This window comes from Rattus norvegicus, chromosome 9, assembly GCF_036323735.1.
Source record: "Rattus norvegicus strain BN/NHsdMcwi chromosome 9, GRCr8, whole genome shotgun sequence".
NCBI classification, from domain to species: domain Eukaryota; kingdom Metazoa; phylum Chordata; class Mammalia; order Rodentia; family Muridae; genus Rattus; species Rattus norvegicus.
The window spans coordinates 46942917-46967020 of NC_086027.1; the positions used below are offsets into that span (position 1 = coordinate 46942917).

General features: G+C 47.3%; 1 protein-coding gene across 2 annotated transcripts in view; it reads left to right on the top strand.

The window, feature by feature from the left end:
- Window positions 1-436: 436 nt before the first annotated feature.
- The window catches only part of Cnga3 (cyclic nucleotide gated channel subunit alpha 3), a 46510-nt gene continuing 22842 nt past the window's right edge, over window positions 437-24104 (top strand). For both annotated transcript variants that reach the window (NM_001398686.1, NM_001398687.1), the window contains exons 1-2: window positions 437-1024; window positions 15014-15152. In NM_001398686.1, the coding sequence (NP_001385615.1) occupies window positions 15049-15152 (104 nt within the window). In that variant the 5' untranslated portion in view covers window positions 437-1024; window positions 15014-15048. The remainder of the gene's footprint in view (window positions 1025-15013; window positions 15153-24104) is intronic.

The window sequence follows — 24104 nt, forward strand, 5'->3', positions numbered from 1 at the left end:
CCTCTTCCCAGCTGGAGATTGAAGCAGGGCCTCACACATACTAGGCAAATATTCTGCCCCATAAGTCACCATTCTTAGCAATGTTGTCCTGTTCACCTGCACCCACTGTGCATAAATCTAGTTTCTCAAACTGCACAGACTTATTGGGAAAAAAAAATCTCCAAGGAGAGCTTTAATCCCTCTGAATTCAATACAGAGTAGGGACTACTAGCTGGGTTGGTGGGTTTTAAATTTTGGTTCTGTGCATCTAGAGTATCAGTTCTCAGCCTTCCTAATGCTGCAATGCTTAAATACTGTTCCTCATACTGTGGTGACCCCTGGCCATAACATTTTTTCATTGCTACTAACTATAATTTTGCTACCATTAATCATAGTAATGTAAATACCTGATACGAAGGAGATCTGATATACGACCCCCATGAAAGGGTCGTTCAATCTCCAAAGGGGTCGTTACTCACAAGTTGAGAACCACTGGTCTGGAATATAGAGTGGTAGAAAAAAAGCCAAAAAATGAAGAATATGCATCCCAAGAAAAGCTTGTTTCTAGAAGCATCGCTAAGAGTATAGATTATACAATTGCACATTGTAGATAAGTGTAGTGTATACACACACACACACACACACACACACACACACACACACACACACACTTCAGGCCGCATGATTCTTACTGTTCTGACTTAGTGTGAACTACTGGAAGCTGTCTATGGTGTCCACGAGATCAGGAGAAAAGTCCAAAGTTGACAGCTGGACTTTTGCTTTCTTGCTTCCTGCTACCTCCTCCTCCTTTGGATACAATCGAGCAGTGGCTTCTGCCTTTCTCCAGGCTGCCTTTGAATCTCAGGCGCCTCAGCTGACTCTCCCAGTCAAAGGAGGCAACGGGCTACTCCGCCCACCTATTGGCCCCAGAAGACCTTCCTGAAGAGCTGAGGAGCAGGAGAAAGAAGTCCGAGCTTCTCTGAGACCAAAGAGTGGAGTCGCTCTTCCAGATCCAGGTGCACCGAGAAGCCCAAACTTTGACGGGGTAAGGACTCAAAGAGGGTTGAGCTGGAAGTTTCTTGGGCACTGAGCTGGGAAAGCAGAGTCCGGGCTAATCCGGACTCCACTTTCAAGCTGCCAGTCCGGGTACTAGTCGTGTGGCGCTGTCCGCAGCCCACGGTGCTGAAACAGGTCCTGTCCTGCCTGTCTCCGCAGGCGTAGGAGACACCCCACACTCCTCCAGTGCACTTGGAACAAGAGCAAACATCCTCGATGCTCCCCATAAGCATTCCCTTTCTGCAGAGTTTCTCAGCTAAGCCCGCTAAGCCGTCCAGTAGCCAAACAAAAAGAAACGGGAGGGCTCTGCCGGGACAGGACCGAATCCAGCCATAAGTTTTCTCCCCACACTGCTCAGAGGCAGCATCTTCAGGAAGGGGCTCAAAATCCATCTCGTCACCCTGGCTCACCGAATTAGAGTCTCCCAGCTCCAAAATCGCACCGAGGACACTTGGGTCCATGAGGGACCAGGCAGGGGGTGTGAGCAGCTTTTTGCAAACCCTACTCAGCCTAGAAAGACAAAGAGACCGGTGGACTGAGGAAGGAGTGAGGAATTTACTTAAGAAGGAAGCTTCTTTTTTCATTTCTAATGAAAAATTTATACTGGACTTAGCCACGGGGCCAGAGGCTTAGAGGCTAGAGTAGAGTTGGTGGCCCCTGATCCCTTAAAATCCGCTTATCTGATAAAGTGTCTGGCTGGGTCCTCAGAATTTCCTCAATAACTCCGCACTCCCCTTTGTCTTCCACCCCCTTCTCCACTCCCAGCCCACCCTTGACAACCTCAGGTTGCTGACCTACTACTGGCTACCCTGGGCTGGAGCTGGGGAGCTAAGAAGCGGGAAGAACTGGCCCCATGTCCCCCCCCCCCATTGTCTCCCTTTCCAATGCTGTTGGGACTTTGATCCACAGAAGCAAGCGCCTTCCTAGACACAGCTTACCTCCTTCAAGAAGGGGACTTAAGTGGTGTGGAGTTTGCAGCCTTCCATAGGTATTGGTGAAACTGAGCCTCACAGGTGAGACCCATTTGCTCAGGCTCTCCCCCCTCTGTAACTCTATCTACCCTGGGTAACCTCTCCCCAGAAACCAGACTGTCCCATATGGGCAAACATCATCCATTCTTATTCTGGACTCAGACCTGGGTGCAGAGGGGTCTGCTTCACCATCCCCAATGCCTCATCCCTCAAAGCTTTAGACAGAGGCCCACCACCTGGGTTCAAAGACCATCCCATAACAGGAACCCCAGCTCTGCACCAGCATTCTCTGTGGATCATCTTCTTCCACCCCTTACACCATCACTCCTTAAGACAGGCAGTGACATAGTTGTCTGGTCATGGCACTCACTGAGTGAGTGCAGTGTGCACCTCCCTAAGTGAGAATTCACAGGAAAGGGAGCCTGTAGAAAGTTGGACCCAGAGAGGGACATGCTTGTTACGACCAAACCAAACTTCTACGCCAAGATTCTGGCTGTAGGAAATGCAGTTGTAACATGTGGAACATTCTAGGGATTTCAGCTGAGTTCTGAGGGATCCTCTGATGTTAGTGGGGATAGATGTGGAATTTGTTCTATTTCTTTTTCCTCCTCAACCTCTTCTCCATCCACCTGGATTGGGGGGCTGTCCTCCATGACCCTTGTTGCCAGAAATGGTTGCTCTATGGCTGTCTACCGACACAAGATCTCAGTCATTTTCCTTGGGGTTTTCGTCAGGACTTTGTGTACCTCCGATGCACCTGACTTTATGCCTTTTCTGTTCTCATTCACTGTCAGTTGCAGGATGTGCTTCTAGTTAAGAATGGGGTTGCTATGGTGACCAGTCTCTGGTTGCCATGGTACCCAGAGGTAAACAGTTGGAAGCTGCACAGGCTCTTCTCTAGTTCTGAAAGATTGCTCTGGCTGCTTCCTGCAGGAGTCTTGCTCTGACCGCCCCCCAAGTTCCCCCATGCTGCCCATTTCAAAACTCACAACCCCCTCCCCCACCATAAAGCCGGAAGGTTGAGATGGGTCGGTCCTTTTCTCCCAACACTGCACACCCTGGGGCTGGGGGGCAGGGGAGAATGGCTTCCCTCTAGCCTCTCTTATTCCGTACCTATGACTCCTTAGTACAAAGTTCAGTGGGAGAAACAGAATTAAATTAATTAAGCAGGCACAGCCTCTGCCCTGGGGGACTTCTCTGAGCAGCGTGAGAGATGATGAGGCTAACAATACCTCTGAGTGGCCTGCTTTCTGGACTGCAGTAGACATAGCCAACAGCCCTGAACTTGAAGAGATGTTGAGGATTGTTCCAGTCAGAGTGCCTCTCAGGAAAGGTCACCTTGAGAGTAACTGAAGCTGAGGGAAAGCCAAAGGATTCTCTTAGGGGGAGGGGTAAAGCAGAAGTGTGTGGCTGGTCAGGAGGTGGGAGGCATTGTGGGGGCTTAGCCTGCGGCTCATGCAGCATTGATTCTGTGATGTACTAGGACTCTACATCATGGGTTCCTGAGAAGAAAAATATGATTAGAGCCATCTTTCAGAAAGACCTTACAGCCAGGCTTAGAGGTTTGATCATCCATCCATCCATCCATCCATCCATCCATCCATCCATCCCAAACTCATTAAGAACATCTCTATCCTACATGCCAGGCTCTAGAAAGATAAAAGGCAGCTAAGAAGCTACCGCTGTCTGGTTCCCAGCTATATACCCACAGCCTAGCTGAGCCTCTAGCAGCTGCCAAGTCCTCGAGCCATTTCTGAATCAGTGAATGGTGGATGTGGCAGAAGGTATCTCTGGTTAATTTGTGGTAACTGAATGGACTTGGGAAAGTCTCATCTGAGGCAGTAAGAACTGTGAAAGGGAAGGCAGCTAGTCTTTTTTTTTTAAATATTTTATTTATTTATTTATTATATATGAGTACACTGTAGCTGCCTTCAGACACACCAGACAAGGGCATCAGATCTCATTACAGATGGTTGTGAGCCACCATGTAGTTGCTCGGATTTGAACTCAGGACCTCGGGAAGAGCAGTCGGTGCTCTTAACCACTGAGCCATCTCTCTAGCCCCGAAGGCAGCTAGTCTTAACTGAGTGGCCAGCTGGCTCTTACCATCAATCTAGGTAGGACTGGAGCACAGGACTCACGGTGCTTCAGAATGGTACTGTGACATTTGAGACAGTGCTCCCCCCAAGGAAATCTCCCCTTTAGACATGCAGCGCCCTTCACAGAGCCCACACCCTGTGTGGCAGTGAACTCCCAGGACCCCCTCTGTTATCTGCAGGGCGTCTTCACCTTGGACTGCCCATACTACAGTGGAGGGGTTAAAGTTAGAGAAGCTTTTGCTCACTCACTGCCTAGCTGGGCCGCAGGGTGACTTGGAACGAGCTATTTAGTCATTCTGGATCTCAGCTTGTGCAACTGTTAAGTAATACTTCCATTTGGCTGTTGGGGGAGTCTGTTTTTTCCTTCTAACATATGAACCCTGGAAGTCAAACTCAGGTCTTCAGATTTAGCAGCAATCCTCTTTTTTTTTTTTTTTTTTTTTTTTTTTTTTTGGTTCTATTTTTCGGAGCTGGGGACCGAATCCAGGGCCTTGCGCTTCCTAGGTAAGCGCTCTACCACTGAGCTAAATCCCCAGCCCCAGCAGCAATCCTCTTTACCCACCGAACATCTCACCATCCCGAAGCGAGCGCTTTGTAACAGCTCCTGAACTCAGATATAACTATCAGTATTTCCAGCCATGGCAACCGATTACTTTCATAATCATACCCCAAAGGTTAGTTAGCAACAGACACCTCCTGTGGTTGTGTGGAGAAGTCATCCTTGGAGAAGTGCTGAGGTTCCTGGCCTGGCCTTACTAGTACGGGGCCTGGGCAGGAAAAACAGTAGTATCAAGAGAGCAGCAATGGGGAGACTCCCCAACTCCAGTAAAAGCTGGGAACCACTTTTATCTTCTTGCAATGCCAATTCAAACAGCCGACTCCTGTTGCAAAGCCTTGTGAGTACACTTGAACCCGAGGAAGCTAGGGCCCTGGTAGCTCTGGTCATTTCTGGAGAAGATCAAGACCCATCCTAAGCACAAGACAGGCTTGGACTAACAACTGTAATTGGTAATCTCGTTCCGGTTTCAGAACATTCTCCTTCACCCCCAGTCCTTTCCCGTTCCTGGGAACAGTGCTCATTTTTCTTCCCAGGCAGGAATTGAAACTCTGCAGCTGGCATCTGGAAGCTTCTTGCTTCTGTTGTGAAAATGCATAGAGTTTAGAGGAGGGAGGAGCCCACCACCATTTCCTCAGGAAACAATGAACTCTCCTAATTCAAGCACACTCCCTCCGTCTTACTGCTGGGGCAAGCCGGGCTTCGGATGTGCGCGCACTCTGCAAAGACCCTCACATTCTCATTTCCCATCTCAGCCCTGAACACATCCCAGGACACCCTGATGCACCTTATCTAAGATCTGAGATGTCCTCTGGGACCCTGTGATCAGGTAGAGGATATCATGATGTTTACTGCTCCCAGAAATTGCCCTTGGATCTCAAGAGTCAGGGATTAAACCCAAAGACTCATCATTAGATTAGTGCTGACTAATTAGGTAGTCCTGGCTGTGTGAATTCTTTACCTCAGCACACCTGTCTGGGAAGTAAATAGCACAGTTACTGCCTCATAGAGTTATTAGTAGGATTAAATTAGTTGAAACAAGTAAAAGTTTGTAGTGCAGTACCTAGCATAGTGTGTGTTCGAATTGTCATGATGCTAGTGATGGGAGTGGTTGTGGGGGCGGTACTGATTTTATCCATTACTTTTCTGTTGCTACAATAAAACACCACAACCAAAACAAACTTTTAAAATGAGAGCCCATCACAGTGGGAAGGCATGGCTGCAACAGGCATGACTGCAACAGGAACACGCGTGACTGCAACAGTTACAGGTGTGGCTGCAACAGGAACAGATATGGCTACAACAGAAACAGGTGTGCAGCCAGAGCACCAAGCAGAGAGAGGCTGGAATGCTCTCAAGGTCCTCTCCAGTGGCATGCTTCCTCCAATAAGGATGGACCTTAAATGCCTCCTCAAATAGTATCATCCACTGGAAACCAAGTGTCCAAGCACACAAGCCTATGTGGGACATTCTCATTAAACCACCATGATGGTGGTGGTAGTGATGGTGGTCATGGTGATGGTGGTAATGATGGTGGTGGTGGTGGTGGTGATAGTGATGATGGTGGTGATGAGAATGGTGGTGATGGTGATAGTGGTGGTGCTGGTAGTGATGGTAGTGGCAATAGTGGCAATGGTGGCGATAGTGGTGATAGTGATGATGAAGGTGCTATTTTGACATTTCTCCCTTTAATCGTGTTTATATTTTGGGTTGTCTATTGTGTTTGTACTGTGTTTAGTCACTGTGTTTAGTCAGTTTCTCACAGCAGATATTATGAATTTTAGGGTAGTCTAATTTTAGATGGAGTATTGTTTCTTTCAAAGAAATAATTTACATACCACAAAGGTTACTCACTTAAAGTATTGAATTTTTAATGTATCCACAGTTTTAGAACCATCACAATATAATTTTAGAACTTTAAACATCCCCCAAAAGACACCCTGTGCCTATTAGCATCCCTCGTCTTTCTAGATTCCCTTCTCCAACCTCGACAATTACTCTACTTTCTCTCTTTAAGGAGTTATCTATTCCTCAAGTTTCCATGAAATCACAGTCTTCCATGTTTGGCTTTTTCCACCCAGCACAATTCCCATCCATGTTACAGAATGTAACAGGATTTTAGTTAAAAAACAGAGTATTTCATTCTTTTTCCTTGATTGGTAATGATCCATTCTGTGGATTTACCATGTGTTATTGGTCCGTTTGTTTGTTGACTGACATTTAGACACGATCGGTGGACATCTTTCCATTGATTTATATCTCCTTCAAGACCTCCTAACTCGTCTTTTGCATAAAGCCAAACTCTCAAGCATGGCTTGTCTTGGAAGGCTTTGGGGACTTTCCTTCTGCATCACCCTAAAACTGCAAGAGTGCATCTGACCCTCGGAAGTGGGGACAGCTGTGTCTGTCCAGTGGTCGGTTCACAGGGCTCAGAGTGAGTCAAGTCTCAGTACCTGAGAATTTCTCTTCCACCCTGTAGTTTTGGGGTGGGAAGGAAGAATATAACAACCATTAAAAGTGGCTCGAGAGGGGTTGGGGATTTAGCTCAGTGGTAGAGCACTTGCCTAGCAAGCGCAAGGCCCTGAGTTCAGTCCCCAGCTCCGGAAAAAAAAAAAAAAGTGGCTCGAGAAAAGGTTCCAGACACAGAGCAGAGCACGGTGAGAACTGTTGGCTGTTTGGAGTTTGGTTTAACCAAGTGAACCTGTCCAGCCCCTATGAGATGGAAATTTCCACGTGTGGATCACTCACCAGGTTGTATAATCCAGTAAGTTAATACACAGTTCAAGATGTTGGAGCAGAGACCAGAACGTGCAAAGAGCAGGTCACGTGAGGTGGCCCTATAGTGAGGGCCATTCTTCAAGTCTCTGCCACTTCCCTGACCCCATAGGCTTTTTATTCAATTCTCTATGCAAGTACAGGGAATCTGGAGAAGCAGTTTTTTAAGTAGAATGAAGGGTTTCTCCAAGGACTTCAGGCTTTAGTGAAAGAAAAGAGAAGTACAAGGTTATTGGCATGCATGTCGATGCCTGACCTAATCACATGGCCAACAACAAAGCCATAACTGAATCCCATGGTGTCAGAGTCTCAGTGCACCCCTTGAAGGTGCACAGCATAATGGTTAACGGGGGTTGGTGTTGAACGAACAGCGTGGTTGTTTGGAGGGACCTCCTCATGGGTCCCAGAGGCATGGTTAGGGTCTCTCCCCTATCACATGGCTCTCCATCCTGCCTCTGGGTCTGTTCCAACCCCTCCAGCACTATCCCTTCCTACCTTCCCCAAAGCACAGACCTGTATTCTTCAGCATCATAACCCTCAGGGACAGGCCTAGTCCTAGTCCCTGGAATGTACTGGGCAAGGAGTGTACGAAAGGATTGGAGGGGGGACCAGGGAAGAGATGAGGTCATTATTTAGTCACATTATAAAGAAATAGAAGCAACCCGAAATGGTGTGTGTGTGTGTGTGGTTCCCTGCCCATGGTCTAGAGCACACAATGCACATGCACTTGGAAGACACATCATGAACCATTGCTAAGCTCTGACCTGTGAGTCAATTTCAAGGTCACCTTCATAGCTGGCAGGATGTATCTTTTCCCTGTTTCGGAAAATAAAGTTATGTTTCACACTGCTAGATTCTTACGGGGTGGATGGTAAACCAAAGAAGCCCCTTTGTGGACTTCAGAGCCAGACAGAACCAAGGTCAGCTTTTCTCAATTGCGACCTCAGCATCTATACTACCTCAGGGGCCCTGAAGATGAGCAGCTGCAGACATGGGAGCCACGCCCACAGAGACCTCTCCAGTGTTAGCAGTTTCCCAGTGTTTGTTTGCGTGTTTATCTTTTTTCAGCATAGCCATGGGGTCATTGGCCTTTTTTGTGAGAACTTCTTGAATGTTATCAGGAGATGTGACAGTATCATTCTCTTGAGATACCATGACTGAAGGACTGGTAAGGGAGAAGGAGGAGGAAGAGGAGAAGTGGGGGGAGAGGAGGAGGAGGAGAAGAAGAGGAAGAGGAAGAAGAAGAAGAAGAAAAAGAAGAAAGAGCCCCTAGTCTACCCTTCTTCTATGAACTGTACTTTTCTTAAGATTTATTTATTTATTATACTATATATAAGTACACTGTAGCTGTCTTCAAACACACCAAAAAGAATCTCATTACAGGTGGTTGTGAGCCACCATGTGATTGCTGGGATTTGAACTCAGAACCTCTGGAAGAACAGTCAGTGCTCTTAACCACTGAGCCACCCCTCCAGCCCTATGAACTGTACTCTTATCAAGTAACTAAAGAGTTAGTACTTGTCTCTGTTAAGAACATCTCAGTGTATTGAGGAGGAACGGTAGAGAATCCGGAACCTACAATCTCTGATGAGATAGAGTCTGGTTAGTGATCACCAACCAGAAGCTACGGTCAGGTTCAGCGTGGCTTCTGACAGAAGAATACAGCCCCACCCCTTGTGATGTCACCCTGCCCCTCCCCCCAAAAAACCGGGAGTCTTTATTTGAACACCCCTCAATGTGATTGCCAGCACATAAGGCGTGGCTTAGGGTTGGAACTGGCAAGATGTGTAGCATAGGATAGTGCAAGGCAAAGGAGCACACAGAGGAAACTTTAAATTAGAACCTATCAATAAGTATGTAGTCATTCAAAACACACGGTCCTTCTTTGAATTCTGATCCTCTTTACCTCTTTATAAAGATGATCATTACACTTATGACCCAACTAGAACGGAATCTTTCGGGTTATATTTACCCATAATGAGACACATTTTGCCCTGTCCAACCTGAAAGATAAAATTAAAAGAGAAATTAGGTTTACCCCTAAACATTGGGGAACCTGGGTCTCTTAATAACTCAGTTCCCACAGGGTTAAATATCTAACTAGTTAGTGGTGATAATCCCTCTCCCAAAGCCAAAACAACACAGAACAAGAACAAGAACCTTCGTGCAGAAATGTATATAAGAAATACTCAAGTTAATAAAAAAAAAGAAACAAAAAAACAAACAAACAAAAAGAAACAAAAAAACAAAAAACAAACAAACAAACAAAAGAACCTTCGTGCAGGTGGGTTATTTGGGGAGAGATTTGAAGGGAGGGCAGTAGGGGCTTTGGACCAAAAAAGGGAGGGATGGACAGCAAAGCCACCATACATCACCAAACAGACCACGGCTCTCAGAGGCAGGGCCAAGGAGCCCACAGACTTCCTCAAAACTCTCTTTCCTGAGGGATAAAAGACTGCACATCCTCTGAGTCCCATTTCAATTAACCGAGCGTCGCCCAGGGGTATTAAGTCTGTTAAGTGCCTCTGGGTTTGTGCCTGCGACAGAAGAGCTGAAGTGTTGTAAGAAGATGTTCCTCAGGGGAAGCAGGTGGAAGGGCCGCAGCACAGCTGAGGTATTACCAGGCTACCCAGCATGATCCGGTTGGCATAGCAACAGCTGAACTTAAAGAGGAGCAGGAAGAATATGCAGGAGTGGACCATGGATTCCTATTGTCCAGACCCAGTTACCACACTGTGAAGTTACACACGCCCCAACTCCCTACTTTGACAGATGCTCTTTCATCGTGCCTTTGAGATTGACTTCAGACTGTGACAGCATGGCGACATCTGACTCCTAGTCTATGACCTGTGCTCTACCGGCCCTGGGTCCACCTTGTGTTGCAAGGATCCTTACGCACATCCATGTGAATACTCTGCCAAAACAACCCCACTCTCCCTCTCCCTTCCCTCTTCCTTCAGAGACGACTGCCCCCTGGCCGCACCTGGATCTAGAGGAGTGCATAGTAGGACCACACCCAGGAAGCGTCCTAGGGTCCTAGTTCCTTTCCGTTGCTGCGATAAAAACCATTCTGACCAAAATCGACTCGAGGAGGAAAGGTTTTGTTTGGCTTACATGCCCATACATCACAGTCCACTTACCAAGTAACTAGGGAGTTAATACTTGTCTCTCTTAAGAATATCTCAGTTTATTGAGGAGGAACTGTAGAGAATCTGGAACCTAAGAGGAGTCAGGACAGAAACCCAAGCAGCAAAACATGGACTCCAGAACTGAAGCAGAAACCGTGGAAGAAAGCTTGGCTACCGGCTTCTTCTTCAAGTCTCACTCAGCCTCAATTCAACCCAGAGCCACCTGCCCCGGAATGTCACCACTCACTGTGGGCTGGACCCTCAGACATTGACCATTTGTCAAGGAAATGCCCCTGACGATTTACCTACTGGCCTCTGATGGAGGCCTTTTCTCAACCGAGGTCTCCTTTCAAAGGAGTCTCTTGATTGTCTTTCTACCAAGTCCCCCAAGCTGCTTTAAAACTTGCCGTGGACACCACTGGGCTGTTAGCTCCTTCCACAGAGAACAGAGGATGCTCTAGAAGCTGGGGTTTATAATCTATTATTATTCTCTGATAAGTCCCGGCTTCTAGAGTGTTCTCTAGCACATAGTAAGTGCTCTGTTTAAAATGTTCAATGGGGACTGGAGAGATGGCTCAGTGGTTAAGATGGTTGTGAGCCATCACAGATGGTTGTGAGCCACCATGTGGTTGCTGGTATTTGAACTCAGGACCTCTGGAAGAGCAGCCAGTGCTCTTAACCACTGAGCCATCTCTCCAGTCCTTTTTGCTTTTATTTTAAGTTTATTGCTTTTAGCCAATCTCGTCCATCAATTCTAAAGTCTCCACAGATGTGGTACTTTGAAGGAGGAGTGCCCCCCCCCCCATAGTCTCAAACACTTGGTCCCCAGTTGGTGAGGATGTTTGGGGAGCGTTAGGTGGTGCAATCTTCCTGGAGGGAGTCACTGGGGGCAGCAGGCTTTCAGAAGAATCTTGTGCTATCTCCAGCGTGCTCTCTGGTGTGTGCTTTGCATTCGAAGATGAGAAGTTCTGTGCCCTGCTCCTGCTGCCTGTTGCTTGCTGCTGTGCTTCCTTACCACAGTGGACTCTCACCCTCTGAAACCATAAGCCCAACAAAACTATTCAACTTGCCCCATCCACGCTGTCTTATTACTGCCACAGAGAAGCCTCGACTACACCACACATCTCCAACTGAAATCCGTCTCTTTTTAAACCTGTCCCCTTTCCTATTTTCCTGCCTCCAGTGATTTGCAGCCCTGCTCCGAAAGCCAACTGTGATGACATCATCCTCAGCCCCTCCCCCCTTATACTCACTGATATGGTATCCTTGCACATTCTGCCTATTCTCTCTTTTTTTTTTTTTCAGTTTATCCAATTCATTATCGAGGCCAGGCAACTATTTAGTGCAGGCTGCTATTCTCTCTCCTCCTGGGACCCTGCAGCAGATTTTAGCTGCTCTTCTCACTCGGACCCAGGTCCCCCTGAATACATCCTTCCTGATGCAGCCAGAAGGACCTTTGTGTCTCTGACACATCCTCACTGATGTCAGAATAAAGCCCAAGTTTCTTGGTACCACCTGCAGGGCCATGTTGTACCAGCTGCCTCTCTAGATGGCCTGTCCTTGAAAGAGCTGTCCTGGTTAGTATTTGTCAACTGGACACAGGCTAGAGGTATCTGGGAAGGAGACTCTCAATTGAGAATGCCCCTATCAGACTGGCCTGGGGGCAAGCCTCTGAGCAGTTGTCTTGATTGATGATTGATGTGGCATGGCCCACTGTGGATGGTGCTACCCCTGGTAGATGGTTCTGGTGTAGGTTGATGTTGGTATGCAGGTGAAGGCAGACACGAGATAAAACAAGGCCTGTCATTGGATGAGAAGGAAGGGAGGTGGGAACAGAGGTTTTAGAAGGAGAGGGAGAAGCAGAAGAGGGGAGAGAGACAACATGAAGGAAGACGTGAACATCCTTGCCATGCATTTCTACATAGATACAGGTCGTTATGAATATTTCTTAAGGGATAGATTGCTACAGGTCAGTGTATCTTATCTAGGTGGGCAGTTTATGTGTTTATCAATTGGTTCTGAGTTTATCGTGTGGATGTATTGTGGATAAAGAATTTAACATGTAAATCTGATTGTTGGGTTGCAGTTCGTTGAGTCTTGATTTTACCAGGTAGCTGGGACCAGAGAGTTCTTGGCTAGCAGAGAGCTGCCAGGAGAGATACTAACCAAGGATAAATTATGGTTACTTCCCATAATTACTTACTGTGGCCCCGCCAGTGCTGAACTGACTGGGGATCAGCGTGGCACCTTGCCACACTGGAACAGCTCGCCAACTGCCTGGGTCAGCAAGTACTTGGGGACAGCGTGGAGCTGCTGAGATAAAAGTAACCCACAGTGCCATGTGGCTCTATGGGTGTTGGTGCTAGAGCAGGTCAAAAGGTTAGGCTTTTTTTTTTTTTATAAATATTTACCACAACGCTCTGGAGTGTAAAACAAAAACAAAAACAAAAACAAAACTGAACAAGCCAGGAAGCACAGCTCCTCCATGGCTTCTGCATTGGTTCCTGCCTCCACTGTAAGCTTTAAGATGAAATAAATCCTGTATTTCCCAAGTTGCTTTTGCCCTTGGTCCTTTATCACGGCAATTTATTTTTAAACCATAGTCTTTATCTTACTCCTCTTTGGAAATTATAAAATTTAAAATTACAGGTCGACATTATCAAGCATCAGAGATGAGTCAAGGCCCACCCGAGCCAGGTCCGTCCTAGGTAGCCAGGTGCTCTGACCTGGGATGCAGGGCTGCTTCCCACCATGTCCTGGGCAATTTGAATGGACCTTCCTTTGGAAATAGAATTCATTTAGTCCCATGAGTCACTGGACGATTTCTAGAAATTACCATCTCTCCCTGAAGTGACCGCTACTGACAGTTGATACACTCGGGCCCTGGGGCTCCTCCAGAGAGCCTGTACGGGCCTGTTTTGGGTGACGCCAACCTCAGAGGACTGTCTTGAAGCTGGAAGACCTCTTCAGGAGTTATAAACATGTCAGTCACAACAGCTGTGTTCTTGCATCGGCTTCCTCTTCTCCTCAGCCATAGGGACACCTTCCCCTGTCAGCTGCAGGAAAGCATTGTGTCACTTGTGGCATGGCCAACAGGCCGCAGTGGGGGTTGGATATTATTTTGACTAGACACGCTACTTCACATCTCTGAGTTTTGTTTGGCCATCTATTGGAGGGGATAACCGTTAGAAAAAGCTCACTCTAATCCTTAAATGAGGTGAGTGTGCCTTGCATGTGACATCACCTGTCTTTAAATAGGACCTCACTATGTAGCATTGGCTGGCCTGCAGTTCACCATATACGCCAGGTTGGCCTTGAACTCCCAGCAGACCCCTGCGTCTGTCTCCTGAGTGTTGAGATGACCCATCTGCACCCTCACACCCAGCCTTGACCATCACCTTTAACGGTTTTATGAATACCAAATATTGCTACTTTCTTTCACATGCTAAGTCCAGAATCAGACCGCGTTGTTGGTGTTATTGTTCCTTGTTTGTTTGAGCAAGTATTAAACTCAGGACGCCACCTGTGCTAGGTGTCAGAAACATGGATCTTGACTTCATGGTAAGAGTGTTGGAGGCGCAGAGTAGCAGTGACGCAGTTTGTTTTGCAACCTCGCAAACCCAGGCGTCATAGAGACAGTGATTGAGCACAGAGAACTGTTTTTCCGACTCAGACTCAGCCCCCACCCTCCCTTTTCTCATTGGCTGAGCGCTCTTGAGCACCACCTGGGTTTTTTCTTTCCCTCCGCTATTACATTCACCTCCCCCCAACATAAACCATATGTGATTTCATCTCTATGTTTTAGATCCCATTTCCCTTAGAGTTTACAAAGTACATGATTGTTGTGTCTGCAAGTTGTCAGCAAAGCTTGACTCTTAGTAATTTTCTCCTCTCGGCTCCTAATGGGGTCAGAGCAGATCAGCAGCTCCCAGTCTCCTGTGCTCGTCTGTAATTCGACCTGTGCTCCTACAATGACTCAGAAACTTTTATTTTGAAAATAAAGACCTCCTGTTTTGTAAATTACACTGGGCAAGTCCAATCTGCCACATTTTTAAAAATATTATTTATTTTATTTATAATTACACTTTTTAAATTACTGACACAGTTATTATTTATTACTTATAATAAGCACTTACCACTGAGATGAACAGCCAACTTTAAAAGGTGTACAGAGGCTGGAGAGGCGGCTCAATAGTCAATAAGAGTGCTTATTACTCTTACAAGAGAACCACTGTTGGTTCACAGTACTCATAGGGTGGCTCAAAACTGTCTGTGATTCACACCGGGGCATAGCGAACACATGATGCACAGACACACAGACACATATGCAGACAAAGCATTCACATGTAAAAATAATCTGTTTTAAACAGTGCTTTAAGAACCTTTGTCTACAGTACGTTGGCTTTGCAGGTGTCCCGATGAAATACCTGCTTTGTGTTCACATTGCAGCTACCACCCTGGGGCTGAAGGTGACCAGCGTACAGATGGCCAAGGTCAATACCCAATGCTCACAGCCCTCCCCGAGACAACTTTCAGTAAAGGACGCCGCAGACAGAGACCTCGATCAAGTGGAGAATGGCCTCGGCAGGTAAGATGGGCTTGTTTCCTGTGGGTTCAGGCATGGTTCCCGTGACCTAAGATTATGGAGAAGAGTGTTTAGTGTTGGCCAGCCATAAGATGGCACCCGGGCATTCCAGTTCATTTACTGTCTCAGTTTCTTCTCCTGTTCTGTGGAACAAATATCCCGACCAGAGCAACTGAAGGGTGAAAGGGTTGTTGTGGCTCATGGTTCATAGACATGATGGGGAAGTAAGGGCAGCAGGAGCCTGAAATAATTAGTAACAGAAGTAACATCCACATCAACATCCACAGTCACATCCACATCCACATTCACATCTACATCCACATCCACAGTCACATCCACATCCACAGTCACATCCATGCCCACATCCACAGCCATAGTCATACTCAAATATACATCCACATCCACGTCCATGTCCACAGTCACAGTCACAGTCAAATACACATCTGCATGCATGTCCACGTCCTCGTCCACAGTCACATCCACATCCACAATCATATCCACATCCACAGTCATGCCCACGACCACATTCACAGTCACATCCACATCCACAGTCACATCCACATCCACATCCATATGCACAGTCACGTCCAGTCACATCCAGTCACATCCGCAGTCAGAATGCAGAGAGTAGTGAATGATGCTGCTCAGCTTGCCTTCTCCATGTGTAACCTCCATCCCAGATCCCAGCCAGGGAATGGTACCACCCTCAGTGGACATATCTTGCCCTCCCTTAATACAAACTAACCTCTTCTGTGTGTTCAGAGGGAGGCCCATATCCCAGAGGATACTAGATCCTGTCAGGTTGTATCGTCACACTAGTCCTCACAGTCCCAATTTATTCTTATTTTAAAATAGTCCCTTATTTAAATACTTGATTTCCAAGTTTACAGTTAAATGGGAAGTGAGGCTCAGACAAAATGGATGGGATCATTCCGTCTGGCAAAGCATTTTCCTTATAAACACGAAGATCTGAATCTGAACGTGGCATGTACATGTAACCCCAGCTCTGGGGAGGACAGACAGGCAGAGCATGGCTTACCTGACTCAATCTAGCTGTGTCGGCAGATCTATGCCTGAGAGAGACACTGTCACAAAAGAAGTAGACATTGTCCCTCAGAATGATACCCTAGGGTGTCTTCCACCTCTGCACACATGAGCATCCTTGTACATACACATGCATGCACTCACACACATATACACATACATGCACACACAGACAACCCAGGCATGTGCATGCATACATACACACACATACACATTCACATGCAAACATGTGTATGCTTGAGCACACACAAGTACACACAAGTATGCACACAGACACAGACATGCACATATACACACATGTACATACACACACTTGAGCATACACACTTGTACACCACATTAAATACAGTTTTGCTATTTTCAGAAGGTGAGCAAATGAATTCTCAAATGGCAGCAAGTATAATTCTACCATAAAAGTATATCCAGGCTACCACAGGACCCCAGGGATACACAGAAAGAGTACTCAACCACTGTTCTGAGCACAGGGAGACCCCATAAGTCAGATGCCCTGCCCTTCAGGGCACATCCGTGACACCCAGATGAGCGTGGCCTTATGAAAACCAAGGACTTACTAACAATTCTGGGAGAGACCTTTGTGCCTTGATGTTTTCATTTGTGAAATGGGACAGCATTTTCCCCTCAGACCCTGGTCCAAGTTAGAACACAGGAGGAAACCTATTCAGTGACTGCTATGTTTATAAATTTTTTGTTTTATTTCATCAGGGGTGCATAGGTGTTACAGGGTCCATGTGGAGGTCAGGAAAGTTAAGTCATTCCTTCTACCTTGGGGGTTCTAGGACTCAAACTCAATCCTTTAGATTTGCATGACTAGTGCCTTCCCCTGCTGGATCGTCCCAGGAGTCTGTGGGTCTTAAGTTCTTGCCGGGGAGCTTGAGCTGAACCACGAGAAACTCGCTCATGCTTGTCGTTTTGTCCTACCACTGTAGATGTGTCCTGCCCATATAATGCTAGGAATTTCTCCCTGTTATCGAACATAAATGAACGGTAACTCAGGGCTCTAGGCAGCCATGACAGTCTCTCACTCCATCCTTCATCCAACCCCTCATTGCCCATCCCTCATCCACCATTTCTTCTCACCCAGTTGCAAGCCTCCCTTCCCCTCTCAGAAGCCCATTGCTCTGTTTGCCTGGCTCCTTACCTGTCAGGTCCACAGCAAACCCATAGCAAGTGTGGTGGTTGGTATTGGTACTCAGCTCTGAATCCCCCAGGAGGCCCAGTTCCGAGCATGTCCATGAGCAAGCTTCAGGTCTAGGTTGTCTGAGGTGCAGAAGAGCTCCACCCTCACTGTTAATACCTTAGCACGGGCTGGGCCGACTCCCAGACTGAACCACAGGGGAAAACTACACCAGTATTCACCCCTTTCTGCTTCCCCGCTGTGGATGCAGTGTGACCAGCTGCCTTGCCCTCTAATGGAGAGCCCAGAATAAATACTCCTTCCTTAAGCTGCTGTTCTTGAGCAATGAAGCAACTGACACAAGAAGCTATGGTCAGCAATTCCCCAAACACTAGTCCCTACGACTGCAAACCCACACCACTGCCCTTTCAAAATGCTGGGAGGGAAAGGAACATCTCAAACCCCAGGACTCTGATGTTGCTGTTGGGCCCTATGCTGTGGCACTTTTACCTGTACATCCAAACCTGACCTGGGAGCTCCTTACAGGACATGTATTCGCAGATGTTGGTGTCCTACCCCTGGGAGCCAATTCCTACTGCTCGAGTCATTGCTTCATATTTCAAACAAAGAAGTTGGCCCAAAGAAAAGAAAAGTCTAGGACACCATAGACCATGAGACAGAGACCGTTCCTTGAGGCTACATGATTTGCTCAATGGCATAGACAGACAGACAGGGGCTCTGAGGAGAGGAAACCAGGACCCACATGAACAAAGGATATGTCTCTTATACCTTTCTGAGGATGGGAGAGGCTTGCAGACATGCTCTCTGATCCCAGGCAGAAGACAGAGAAGGGGGTAAGGAGGATGTGTGTCCGCTAACACCCACTTGAATGTAAACCCACTTCTCAGGTGAGATGCTGACACAGGGCCACCTGTTGCCTGGAGACTCAGGGTGTCTTTGTCAGCACCCGTCAGAGAGGAAGGGAAATGCTGTGAGGTTCTGTGGCCTGAGCAGCCATTGGAGTCTAACGTTTCATGTACACAACTAGTTCTAGAATGTTTCTTGGGATCAGCAAGGAGAACTCAGCACGTGTTCAGGATAAAACTAAAGCTGCCTTGGGGTCTGAGGCAGAGTCCGGGTCCCTCTGGGGCTCCCCAACCGAATCTAGCATTGATTTATTCTCTACATAAGATGGGGCAAATGGAGCTGGGAAGAGGGCTCAGGAGTAAGGGCACTGGCTGTTCAAGACCCAGCACCCACATGGGAGCTCACGACAATCTGAAACTTCAGTCCCAAGTAATCTGTTGCCCTCTTCTGGTCTCTCAGGCACCAGGCAAACATGTGGCACACAGACTTACGTGCAGGCAAAAATATCCATGTATGTAAAAAAAATTTTTTAAACAGATTGAAAAAGTCTTCTGGCTTAAATATACACAAAATGTTTTGAGTTTTTTTTTTTTTAAATCACTATTTTAGCGCTTTCTCTCTCTTCTTCCTTACGCCCCACCCCCACCACCCAACTCCATCATCCCAATAAACCTCCTCCATGTGAAAAGAAATTTTAAAAAAATTGCTATTTTAGAAGGAGAAATAGTGTTTAGACAAACGCATCATTATTGCCCTCAAATCCTAGTCCTTTGGGGGAAGTTCTTGGAATAAATAATGCACGGTATATTAATAGAGCACAGAGCCCCCAATCATAGGATGGGCCTCTTAGCTTCAGCACGCCACGGGCCCCTCCCTAAGTGTCCACAGCAAGAGAGAACTACCAATGCTCTGTCCCCTGAGACAGCCTTGCCTGCCGATCTCCCGACACATCTGAAGCCCAGTTTTCCTTTCTCTTTATTAAGTTACCAGAATGATTTTTCCTAAGGGGATGTCATAAGAAAAGATGAAAACATTCCCTTTGAATGAAAACACACACACATACACACTTTGAAAATACAAAAAATAAAATAAAAATGTCTCGACCTGGCACAGTGGCACAAGCCTACAATCTCTGTATTCGGAAGCCTGAGGAAGTGTAGTCATAAGTTTGAGGCCGTCCTCAGTGATACAAGACTGTCTCACAAAAGTCTTGAGTTTTTCTTTTATACTTAGCTGTTTGACACAATCATCCAGGATTCATCCGGCATATTTTTAAGGTGCTACAATAGTGAAAGACTTCAAGATGTGCTACGGAGAATTACAATGAGGTCTGAGGGCACCCCAAATCCCTACTCATTGCCTGGTGTAGCTATTTTGAAGCGAGCTTTGGGGCATAGGGGCCTGTGTCTTACAGAGAAGAGGGTTTCTTCACATTGCTGACTGGGCAGAGCCCAAAGCAATTATCACCAAAGAAACCCATCTTCAGCCTGCTTCTCAAGGACTAAAAACACTTAAAAACGCATTGGCTTCCGTTCCCTGGTCACAGGTGCCCAAGGGCACTGGATTCTCACTATTCAGAGTCCTCAGAGCTTGAGAGGAAGAAAAGAATAGCATGGGGTTCTCTAGATGAATTCAGGCAGCTTCTGCGTGCTTGCTCTCCTGTCCCCTGGTCATCTGAGTGACATAATGTTACTCTGACTGCAAAGTCACTGGTTCTGTTGTTTATGGAACCTCTGCCCTCACCCAGCAATAGGGGACACTGGAAACTTTCCCAACACTCACTGCCATCTACAGACTTATGAGGTTGGATGCCACAATCTGAAACTTCTCTTAAAAGTCATTCCGATGTATTATACCGGTTGGCATTGGCACCACTGTAACTGTTGACTTCAGAGAGCCCAGAGGCTGAAACCTGACACCAGCCAGAGAGGACCGGATTTCAGGCATGGTTGACTACTTGTCAGAGCACCTTATAGGAGCTCCTGGAGCCCAGACAAAGATGGACAAATGACAAGCAGAACCATACTATGACCAGAATCACTTAACTTTGTATACATGTGGCCTTACTTCATGCCAGGACCCCAAAGATTGGACCTCTTTATCCCTCTTCCCAATGTGGCCAATGAAATGTTTTTCTGCTTTTCACTATTAATTTGTCTCTTGAATTGACTTATTTAGGGCCGGTGGCTAAGGCTGGCTTCTCAGGGATGCCAGGGTCCAGTCTGACACTGTTAATAATTTGTTCTTAGAAGTCAGCATTGCATCTGAAGTTGTCACCAGAGTTGGGATCAGGTCCTGACTGCCCTCTCTGCACTCTGCCTCTCGATTTCCTAGGAAGGTTCTAAATTCCCCACCATCACATTACTACCTAGCTTCTCCTCTTTGGTACCCGTGTCTTCTTGAGGGCTCAAATGTCACCTCCATTTCTCTCTGTTCTGTCCATCTCTCTTCCTTGTGCTGCCTAAGGTAAGTTTCTCTGAGAAGTAACGACAGCCATGGAGTTGACAATGAGGACTCCTTCCCAGAAGTCTTGCCAGGGAATGTTACAGTGGTCTGAACATAGAGTGTGGGACACTAGCTGGTGGGAGTTCTTCAATGCATGGCAATCTGATAGGATCCCTGTGGTATCTATGTTCCTTGGTTGAGCTGAGCACCTTCGGGGATTGGGGGGCACAGGCTACAATTAGATTTGCTATGTAAATGGCCCCCAGATACTTACCAAGGTTAGAAGCTAAAGACAGACACAGTCAACAGCAGGATTCCAGGCTGTTGGGGTAGAAATCTCAGCTTGCGTCCAGACAACCCACACCAGGCCAACATAGTTCCACGTAGAGAGGTTTAATGAGAGGATGAGACAAGGGAGAGGAATGAGAGAGAGAGAGAGAGAGAGAGAGAGAGAGAGAGAGAGAGAGAGAGAGAGAACAGGAGAACAGAACAGAAGAGGAGTAGAAGTTGGCCATGAGCACATGGAGGGAGGAGGCAGAAATGGGGAGAAAAAGGACAATGGGAAGAGGGGAAGAGCAAGAGAATGAGGAGGGGGCAAGCATCCCTTTTACAGTGTCAGACACACCAGGCTGTTGCCAGGTAACTGTGGAGGTGGAGCTTAGACAGAATGCTAACACATGCATCATGAAGCAAGTGAGGAGACGCATCAGGAAGAAACAGCCTCCTTGCACCCCCTGCATTCACATCAGAGAAGGTTCTCCTCAGCCTCCGGATGTAAGCGCCTTTCAGGTTGGGAGTATTAGAGCAATGATTAAACCACCACACGATCGCACATTTTTAAAAAGTTTCTTTCTGAAGATCATAACACTTAGGTTTAGGGAGGGTGAGTGACCAGTCCACAGGTTACCAAGCACACAGGCACTGGAACAAGGCACTGTACAGCAAGATCTCTGGCAGCGTCTCTTCTGTGCACACTGGTAAGACATGAGTTGTCTCAGAAGGATACAGGGAGAGATTTGCATACAGCAGTTTAAAACTAGATCCCATCACTCGTGTAGTACAGCCAAGTGGGCCAGAGACACCCTTTGACAGCTTGCTGTGGGCCTGTCCCCAGCCACAGCCCGTTAAACTTTGTTTTTATTTACACTGCCAGTCAAAACAACGAAACTCCACAGAGCAGATGTGGGCAACATGGAAGTGGGGCGGTGACCTCGGGGAAGTGACTTTAAGCCCTCTGGGCTTCCGTTTAGTCTCTTCCAGAGGTATGGCCTGTGCATGTGGCTAGATGGTGGCAGTTGATACACAGCAATACGTCTGTCAGCGGCGCACGACTTGTATTCGTGATTGCATTAGGAGATGACACACACACACACACAAAAAAAATACCGTTCCTCTGCATACCAAAGAACCCAAAGCGCCATGTGACTCAGATAAATGGGGAGACTTGATAATCAAGTAGAATTAAAAAAAAAAAAGAATCTCACTTGTACAAGTTAGGGACACCAGAGCCCTCAGCAACCTGTGCCACAAGGCTTTGGGGTTTGGCTGCGAGCCACCAACAGCACACAAACCGACAGACTTCCCGGGTTGGCCCCAGTAATCACAGAGTGGTCTCCGTTTCCCTGCACGACCTCAGAACATAATCATAGTGGGATGGCTGTGATTAGGAGAGACTCATACCTGAGGGACAATGAATGGGGTCTGTGGCCTGGACACCCAGTCATTGTACAAGACTCCTTCACTGAGGCGGGCCACACAGTAGATGGAGCTGTCTAACTCCATGTGCTCCCAGCAGGAAAAATGACCTTGCTGGGAGGAAGCTGGGGGGAAGCTGGGAGGAAGCTGGGAGGAAGCTGGGAGGAAGCTGGGGGAAAGCTGGGAGGAAGCTGGGAGTGGAGGGGTGCCTGCTGGCAATTCTGACCATCCAAAGACATCCTGGATGAGCTAGCTATTCAAAGAAAGGAGTCCCCACCCCTTCACATACCCCCATCCCTGTGCGACACTTGTTGCTAGGAGGAACTCAACACCTGGGATCCAAGGACTCTGACTTTTAATCACACACCACAGGGAGTGAAGCTTTTCCCCTGAAGCTAACGTTTGCCTCCTGCTTCAACCATCTCGTTAAGAAAGCTGATTAGTTTGGAACAGGCCATGTGATAGAATTAATTTGCCTTGCTGGGTTTCCTCTAGAGTCACACGGAAGTGAAGTGCAGATCCTTAGGGGACATTGCCTGGCTGGCTTTTAATCGGACTGGTAAAATTTAGCCTCAGGGTAGGTTTAAAAGAGGGGGAGATAGTCTTGGACACATCACACACATACACCAGCCATAACACACACACACACACACACACACACACACACACACACACACACACACACACACACACTGGTCTTATTCTAAGCAGTTCATCAGACACACACACACTGGTCTTATTCTAAGCAGTTCATCAGACACCAGGCTCCACTGCCAGGGTAGCTGTCTCTCTGAACCAAGGAGTGTGATAAGTTATTTCACTGCTGCTGGTGAAATGAGCCAATTCAAGTCAGATGTGTGTGTGTGTGTGTGTGTGTGTGTGTGTGTGTGTGTGTGTGTGTGTGCATGTTTATTGGGAAGCTGATTTTGGGTGGGCAAGTTCACTGGCCCCAAGAAGTCAGAGAAGCCACCATGGGAAGGGAGAGAGAGGAGGCTAGGGGGAGGAGGAAAGGGAGGGAGAAGGAAAGGGAGGGAGGGCATGCACAGAGAGAGGACAAGAAGAAAGAGAAGGAGAGAGTGAGGAGACCAAAATGTCTGGATTACATAGGGAAGAGCCTCTGGGGGCTGGAAAATGTAAGGTTATGGACAGGGTATATCACGTAGGGCTGAGGGATGCTGGGAGAACCTGGAGAACCTGCTTTGGTCTGTAAAATATGAGCCTCAGTCCCTTGTCCCGGGGTCTGAAACCAAACAGTTTGGTCACAGCCCTATTAGTACATGCTGTTCACCCTGAGTGCACAGACAGAGTGGCTCCCCTATGCTATTCTGTTGCTGGGGACAGAGGCAGGGCGGGGCAAGGGGCGAATGAATTCGTTTTGCAAACAGTGTTCAAATTATTTTAACTGTGCTTTGAGAGGTAGGCCAAATCAGAGCCTTGATCCAGAAACGGTAGGAAGTCTGCCAGACAAGTACGTAACTGCCCAGAAACTGCATGCCCTGTGCACAGGGTAGGAAAGGAGGTTTCCAGAAGGAAATAGACTTGCTACAGAAGTCAGTGACCTTGGCAGGAAAAGATCTTTATTCAGGATGCATCAGATGGAAACATCGACCATGGTCCAAGACAACAGGTACTGGGAACTCCCCTGGGGCTCCCGTCTCTAATGGAGACCATGCTAACACTTTCTGCTGGTTCCCCTGCCTCCACCTACCTCATGTACAGAATCTGATCAAAAGCCGCTCAACTTGGTCAGAATTGCTGTAAATTAAGTG